Source organism: Nestor notabilis, unplaced genomic scaffold (assembly GCF_000696875.1).
Source record: "Nestor notabilis isolate BGI_N333 unplaced genomic scaffold, ASM69687v1 scaffold4799, whole genome shotgun sequence".
NCBI classification, from domain to species: Eukaryota; Metazoa; Chordata; class Aves; order Psittaciformes; family Psittacidae; genus Nestor; species Nestor notabilis.
The window spans coordinates 13167-21426 of NW_009943988.1; the positions used below are offsets into that span (position 1 = coordinate 13167).

Here is an 8260-nt window from a genome sequence, read left to right on the forward strand (position 1 = left end):
GCTGAACCAGGTGGGGATCTCAAGGAAACCACTTTCCTCCCATTACTGAGGAACCCTGAGAGATACCAGAGCAACACCAACATTCCCATTTCCTAAGGACAGGCTGAGCCCAGAGCAGGAGCAGCTCAGGCACCATGCTAACGCTTTGGCTGCAGGATGTCTTGAACAGGAACGCTGGGTCTCCAGCCCAAAAGGAGGAAAGTCAGCTTCCTTCTCCTGAGCTGATACTGGTGTTGGATGGGAGTCTGGTTTGACACGACACAGGGTTCTTCTATGGCAGTGCTCCACTGAAGGTGGCAATGGGTAAACACAGGAGAGAATGAAACTCAGAGGGGTCCTGGTGGGGCAAAGAGGATCTTCTCAGTGCCAAGAGATCACTGTCCCTGGGTTTGTAGCACACTGAGATCTCACACCTGCAGGGAACAAAAGAAAACAGGATATAAGTAAGGTGTGTGGCTGACAATCACTGGCCTCAGGTGCAGCAGAAATATCTGCAAAGAGGAAGCAGTGCAGGAGCTGGAGTGCTGAGAGTTCAGGTCAGATCGGGACCTAGGGCAGAAGCACCCAAAAGAGAAAATGAGAACTTCTGCATCCCCCAAGTTCTGGGGATGGGGATGTAGCTCCTTTTCCACGTCATGCATTGAGCTCTCCCACGAGCCCCCTGAGTGGCAGTGAAACACTTCTCTTTATGATTATTTGAGAAATAAGATCCCAAATCTCTTTCCATTCAACTGGGTTGATCTCTTTGTGCTCATGGAAGTACATTCGTTACAGTGAGTTTTCCAATTCCAGCACGTGGGGAGCCAGCTTGGTGCCCTGGGGACATGACTGATGAATGAATGGTCAAATGAACAATTCTTGCCCCAGTCTCTCCCATATGAAGATCATGGGTTACTTCTGCAATGGGTATGATGAAGGTGGTAAAGAACCCAAATGAGGTTTGAACTTGAAGGCTTTGCTCATATACCCAGCGCTCTTCAAACACCTCAATAGCATAACTTTCCTCTGTCTTATGACTGCTTTTCTGAAGAGATGTCTGTACAGAGCTGAACAGTTGACTGGGAACCACCTTTTAGACTGTGGCAGTCATGAAGGTAAACTGAGATCTGAGCAGGACCATCCATCCAACCTGAGCTCAGCTGCACTCCAGAGCTTGGAGCTGCATCAACCCAGCTTGGGCATCTGGCACAGATCCATCATGGTGCTCAGGACCTGCCCCTAGATGATCTTTAAGGTCCCTTCCAACTCTAACCATTCTATGATTCTGTGGTCACCCATGCTTCATGGGCAAGTCATTACACACAGAATGCACCATCCCAGGAGCTCTGATTGCAGTGGGCAGTTCTTACCTGGTTACACTCTGCAGGATCTTCTGCTCATCCTGGTCCAGGCACACAGCAAAGGAGGAGTGGACACCAATGATCTGCACCTTGTCTACTTTTATCTGGGACACACTGATCTGCTGATAGAAAAAGCCTCAGTAAGGAGCTGCCAGGCTCAGCGCATCTCCCTGTGCAGGGTAGGGGAGCTGGGAAACCCTGATGCAGGCCTGGTGGCCAACAGCAAAATGGAACCCCCAAAAAGCTCCTCTCTTCCATCCTGCTTCTCCCCAGCCAAGTCAGGCTGATCTCCCATTACCAAATGTGAAAGCATCATGACTCGAGTTACCTGATTGAAACTTTTCTTGGATTTGGAGTTTTGCCTTTTGACCACCTCTGTCATGGTTAAGTTGAGACACTCTGTCTTTGAGCCTGTAACAGAAGAAAACTGTCATCACTTGAGGCTTCAGGGCTACTTGGGAACCTGAGTACTCCCTCCACTGCTCAAAGCAACCCAGAGCCAGTGGCCCCAGCAGGACCCCACAGCTGGGGGAAGTGCAGTACAACCGCTCTAGCTCTCCTTCCCTCATGCTGACCTCCATGGAAAGCAAGCAGAGGCAAGCAGGTAAACGTCCTCTGTAACTCCCAACTGCTTTACAAACATAGCAGGAAAAGACATTTATCCAACTATCTATTTAACCGTCTTAGGACCTAAACAGGAAAAAAACCCCAAAACCCAAAAAAACCCCAAAAAACCATTGACCCATCATCACCGAAATTGAGCCCATCATCCAACCATTGACCCATCATCCCATCCTGTAGACCCCCAGAGATGCTCTTTCGTGTCTGGAATTACAGTGACATCCTGTGGTCAAACTCGGAATGCAAAAACCAACGGACAGAATGGAGGGGATGGGATTTCTCTTGGAAGGAAGGAGATTCATTTACAAGTTTCTCCCCAGCGTGGAGCTTCTGACACCCCCTGAAGCCAACCCAAGCGCAGGCAGCACAAGCGAAGCTCCTGAACTACTACTGCAGAAACGTCCAACTCAAAGTCTAGAGGCGATAAGAAATCGATTACCCCCAGGTTGTCTCCATGGCTTCACGGCTGGGGCAGCAACAGGAAGGACAGAGGTTTCAGTTGAGCTCCGTGGGGCATGTAGGAGATGTCTCCTATTTGGTAGATCACTTGTTTGCCCCCAACTACTCCACTCACAACCCACACACCTGTCAGGCACAAAGCACACAAGGGAAGAACTAAAACCACCTCAGTTTACTCAGAACTGGGTGCCTGAGTGCCAGAACAGCAGTTCTTCCACAAGACTGAACAGGTATTGCTTCTAAGTACACATGGAGACTAAAAGGTGCTGCTTTTAAAAGGCTCAAAGCCTTATTAACACCCATCAGAAACCACGTTTAACATCAAAGCTGAAGCAAAGGCATGTGCCAGGCAGCTCTGAGCTGCAGGAAGGAAACCAGGCTGGAGAACCAGCGGAAAGCTGGCTGCAAAGCACAGCTGCTGTGGACAGCAGGACAACCACCCCTGGTCCTGCTTCACTGAATCACAGTTTTCCCTGTCCCTCCTTCTCCTAAACAAGTGCTGTTCTGAAAAGCACCACTTTCCTGCTGTTTGAACCATCCCAGCCCCATCCCTAATGGCCATCCCATTTCCCTGGATGGGAGCTTTAGGACACTGGGACATCAAATGCCCTTCATCCCTGATGTGGTGCTAAGGACAGCCAATGACTACAGTATTCCCCAGGGAACACCAAGCACCTCCCATTTATCTCCTGCATTCACACATCCCTCACTTGCTCCAGCTAGAAGATCCACACAGTCCTCTCGTTTCACCAGTCCTTGCCATTGTTCCCTGTGCAAAGCTGCACAGAGCACCTCTACCCACCTAGTTCTTCATACTTCTTGCAGGCTTTGCTGAGGTTTACAGACGTGCAGACCTTCTCAACATCGTTCCAGTGACTTCTTCCACTGGCAGCTGTCTGCAAGAACCAACCAAAACCCAGGAGATAGTATCATAGAATCACTTAAGGATGCAAAACACCTTTAAGATCATTGAGTCCAAACCCTAAATCTAACACTGCCAAGTCCAATACTAAACCATATCTCTAAGCAACACATCAACACGGTGACTCCAGCACTGCCCTGGGCAGCCTGTTCCAATGCCTGAGCACCCTCTGGGGAAGGAATTGTTCCTCAGATCCACCTAAACCTGCCCTGGTGCAGCTTGAGGCCATTTCCTCTTGTCCCATCCCTTGTTCCTTGGCAGCAGAGACCAGCCCCCTCCTGGCTCCATCCTCCTGTCAGACAGTTGTAGAGAGCGATAAGGTCCCCCCTGAGCCTTCTCTTCTTCAGACTAAACCCCCCAGGTCCCTCAGCTCTTCCTCATCACACTTGTGCTCCAGGCCCTGCACCAGCTCCGGTGCCCTTCTCTGGCCCCACTCCAGCACCTCAATGTCTCTCTTGCAGTGAGGGGCCCAGAACTGACACAGGATTCGAGGTGCAGCCTCACCAGTGCCCAGTGCAGGGGGACAGTCACTGCCCTGGCCCTGCTGCCACACTGGGGCTGGGACAGGCCGGGATGCTGGTGGCCCCTTGGCTGCCTGGGCACAAGCTGCTCATGTTCAGCCATTGACCACCACCCCGAGGTCCTTTTCTGCTGAGCAGCTTTCCAGCCACTCTACCTGTTGCAGATGCCACACTCCAGGCTGCTGTTACCCTCCCTCCAACCCCGAACCACCTGTCTGAGCTGGCTCAGGTCTGGATTTACCTGGAACTGCACAGACAAAGTTCACATTAAAATCCGTTTGACCCTGGACTTACGAAAAGTTGTCCAGATTTAACATTAAATAACTGCAGAGAAACCAAACAGGAGGAACTGCTGCAACCAGCAGAAAATTGCTCTCTGGAAGCAAAACCCACCAGCATAAAGCGGCACTGAGCACACATCCAGTCTGTGGAAACTGGCCGCACGTGCTCTATTTCACTGGGCTGAATAGGAGCAGAAAGTGTCCCCCACTAGCCCATAAGTAGACAGTGAGCTGGAGTTTGGCTCACGTGGGCTTGGATTTGGGCTCTTCCAGCAGACTGGCAGCGTTTGCCTCTCTCAGTCCCCACTGAGGCAGGTTTGCCCAGCACTGATGTGATTTTCTGCCCCATTTGTCTTTGTATGAGTCCCATTCCCGAGCACTCACCTTGCTGTAGGCGATCTGTAGTGTTAGTGGGATTGCTTCTCTATCTCCATCTATACCCAGCCTTTTGCTGCCTGGTCCTGAAAGAAATAAGGAGCAAACACCACACAGTGGCCTTTTATCCCCATTCTTCCACTGGCTACTGATGCAGCAGCACGCTCAGTACCTACAGAAAGGGGGCAAAAAAAGAATGGTTTGCTAAACACAGCTGTGGCGCAAAAGGACAGAAGGAAAAGGTGCCTTAAAAGCTGCCAGAAAGCAATTAATCCAGCGCAGAGATTTCAACACAAAGCACAACAAGCAGCTCAGTAAAACTGAAAGCAACGCCGGCAAGGCCAGTGCAGAGGGGTCAGTGCTCCAGGGAAAACTCAAAGCAATAAAAGGCCCCATTGCTAACCCGGCTCCTGTTTTTCCAGGCATATTTCTGCCCACATTAAATTAGCCTTGAAATCCTGTGCCCAGCACTTACTCGCTCTTTTTTTCCCTGGATAATTTTTAGCAGATGTTCAGTGTCGCCAGAGAACCCAAGGAAAAAAAGAAATCACAGTCAGGAGGATTGGTGGTTTCACGAGTTGTTGGGAAGAGGCCTGGGCTGAGCCTGTGTGATGCTTCATATGGAGGGTATTTTATGAGCTCTGTTTACAAGGACAAGGCAAGATCACAGAAAAGCACTTGATTAACACAATTAAGCAACATGTTTAAATGCAGTATTGTTGGTTGCCCGTGAGATGTCTCTGCAGCTGCACCGCACGAGGCAGCATCTTGTCCTTGGTATCCAGGATGCTTCTGCCATTGCTGCTTCTGTCTAATAGTGTTATAAATTCCTAGTTTAAAAGCTCAGGGATCTCCCTTGCAGGAAGGGTCCAAGCAGAGGCACAAACCTTGCTTCGCCCAGGAAGGAAAGGAAATGGGAAGAGGGGTTTTAGAACTCCTGGGCAAAGCAAGAACAGAAAGCAGCAAAAAGAAAAGATGAAGAGATATGTTTAGCCAGGTGGTGACGAGAGGAAGGAAATGGGCTTGAAGGTGCTTTATTGCAAATACGATTTAGAAGTAACAGCAGTAAGAACAAGGCAGCATTGCCACGGCTTCAGTCCTGAAGAGGAATGCAAGAACTATGGTGCTTCACTTCTAAACCTGTGAAAAGCTGCCTGGACCTTTGCTCACAATGCAGCTCAGGCACCTGCCACACCCCGGGCTCCCTCCAGCCCCACTTCCCATTTATCTCCCATTCCAGCAGTTCACAGAGCTCTGCCCCGAGGCTCTGGGTGCAGAAGCAGCTACAGACCTGATGCCTTGATGGCCCGTGTGGCCGCCGAGTGGCCCAGCTCCAGGGAGTGAATGAAGACTTCAGTCATCTTCTCTCCTCCAATGAAGGTGAGCTGCAGGAGGAGGAGAGGGAAGACACGGGGATGGTGAGGACGCAACATGTTCTGGAAAATCCCTTTGTGTTTTCAAAATATAGCTTCCAACAACTGCCTTGGGTGACAAGCCTGGAGAAGAGAAGCTACATGGAGATCTCATAGCAGCCTTCCAGTATCTGAAAGGAGCTTCCAAGGATGCTGGAGAGGGACTCTTCATAAGGGACTGTACTGACAGGACAATGGGGAATGGGTTCAAACTGACACAAGGGAGATTGGGTTGAGCTCTTAGGCAGAAGTTCTTCCCTGTAAGGGTGCTGAGGCGCTGGCACAGGGTGCCCAGAGAAGCTGTGGCTGCCCCATCCCTGGCAGTGTTCAAGGCCAGGTTGGACACAGGGGCTTGGAGCAACCTGCTCTAGTGGAAGGTGTCCCTGCCCGTGGCAGGGGTTGGAGCTGGAGGAGCTTTAAGGTCCTTTCCAGCATAAACCAGTCTGGGATTCTGTGGTACTTTCCTTTAGATGTACTCAAGACTGTTTTAACAAACCAGCAAATAAAACAACCCAGACCCTAATCTTCACTTTAAGAAAACACCCCAACCCACTGGAAAGAAAACCCACAATGAGCCTAACAGCAGGGTCTGGCCATCGCTTTGGGCAACACAAACCCCATAATCAGCAGCCACTCTGCTTCCCACAACCCCCCTGCAGCCAGTCCCATACCACAGCAGCTGATACAGCCATGCATTCAACCTTCCACCATGTCTGCTCCATGCACATGGAACATAGACTTCATAGAATAACAGACTAGTTTGGATGGAGGGGACCTTAAAGCTTATCCAGCTCCAACCCCCTGCCACGGGCAGGGACACCTTCCACTAGAGCAGGTTGCTCCAAGCCCCTGTGTCCAACCTGGCCTTGAACACTGCCAGGGAGGGGGCAGCCACAGCTTCTTTGGAGGAATCCTTGGAACTTCATGGAGGGGCTTGGTTTGGAAAGCTGAGCACTGGAGGGACTTCCAGTCCTCTGTGTGAATAACCTGCCAGTACTGAAAGGAGTCACTTTGTGTCATGGGGAAAGGTACTTGGATAGAAACCTGCTCATTATGTTAAGGATTGCCTGGGCAGGACCTGCATGCTCTCAATCCCTGAGCATCAGCCAAAGCACCATGGAGGCCCCCACCAGCACGTGGTGGCTGTGCCACATCCCCATCACTTCCCAGGCAGGAGACCCCCCCTTCTTTCCCCCTTAAGATGGGGCTGAGCCCCTTTGCCTACCTCTGTCTGGTAGAGCTGCAGCAGGACAGGGCGTGTGGCGAAGCGGCAGTAATAGAGGATCATATCTGCCAGGATGGGCAATTGCTCCTGGGAGTCCTCCTGGGACTCAGCTTCTGGCTTGGCAGACTGTGGTGAGAGAGTAAGCCACACGTCTGATGGGGTACATGCTACTCACAGCCCAGTGCCGAGAACTGCCCATCCCACCCCACTGGGGACATAAACCTTCCTCCTGACCACCAGGAACTGACCATCTCCACCCTGTGTCCATGTAGCACAGCCTCCTGTAGAGGATCACTGTGGCCCAGGGTAAGCAGAAGCTCTCCCTCAACTCCCATGTACCTTGGGGAAGGGGGATGCCAAGCCCTATCAGCTGGCTTACTTGTACCTGACACAGGACGTCCATGGGCAGGTTCATCAGCCCAAGAACGTTACGCTCGTACCATGGGTCCAACATGCCAATGTAGTGGGAGATGTCATTGGTGCTGCTTTCCGTCCCAGCCAAAGTGGGATCCTGAAACCAGACACACTGGGGTCACTCTAGGGACCCCCTGGCTCCTCAACCCATGCTTGGGGCTGGTGGAAGAGACACAAATGCTCCACTCATCCTGCCCCACGGCCTCCTCACATACCGCTCTTGGGGCCATGCAGAGCACCAGTGTCACCACAAGCCCTGTGGTGAGCAGGACACCTACCACCTGAGCTGAGGCTTGGAGCTGTGGGTCCCCCAGGGATGGGGAGGGATGCATCAGCAGAGTGGATGGAGCCAAACAGCTCCTCCTCACAGGGACATAGAAAAACTGGAGCTTGAAGTACCTTGTCAGTAAGGGGCAGGTGCTCTCCTTAAGCCTAGGAGAAGGTGAGAGAGGGCTGGGTGAGCAAAGCCTCCAGCACATCCCTGTAGCCAGAGCCCCCACGCCGCCCGCCTCACCTCAGGCTGCTGTAGGCTCGGGCCACTTTCCCTGAGATGCGGTCAGAGCCGAAGACCACAACGCGCAGCGTGGACACCTTGGTGTCCTCCTTGCAGCTGAGGAAGGGCCGTCGGTGGAGGCTGAGGTGCCACGTGGTGAGTGGGGCCGGCAGCCGCGGGCTTGGGATGTGCTGCGG

The 8260-nt window shown here is 51.9% G+C and overlaps 1 protein-coding gene across 1 annotated transcript in view; it reads right to left on the bottom strand.

Moving 5' to 3' along the window:
• Nucleotides 1-271: 271 nt before the first annotated feature.
• The window catches only part of PIK3R5 (phosphoinositide-3-kinase, regulatory subunit 5), a 25944-nt gene continuing 17955 nt past the window's right edge, over nucleotides 272-8260 (bottom strand). Inside the window, 10 exon segments of the mRNA XM_010022211.1 lie at nucleotides 272-413; nucleotides 1350-1459; nucleotides 1669-1751; nucleotides 3223-3316; nucleotides 4529-4605; nucleotides 5811-5904; nucleotides 7157-7282; nucleotides 7542-7667; nucleotides 7849-8002; nucleotides 8085-8260. The exon segment at nucleotides 8085-8260 is cut by the window's right edge and continues 12 nt beyond it. Coding sequence (XP_010020513.1) covers nucleotides 272-413; nucleotides 1350-1459; nucleotides 1669-1751; nucleotides 3223-3316; nucleotides 4529-4605; nucleotides 5811-5904; nucleotides 7157-7282; nucleotides 7542-7667; nucleotides 7849-8002; nucleotides 8085-8260 — 1182 coding nt within the window.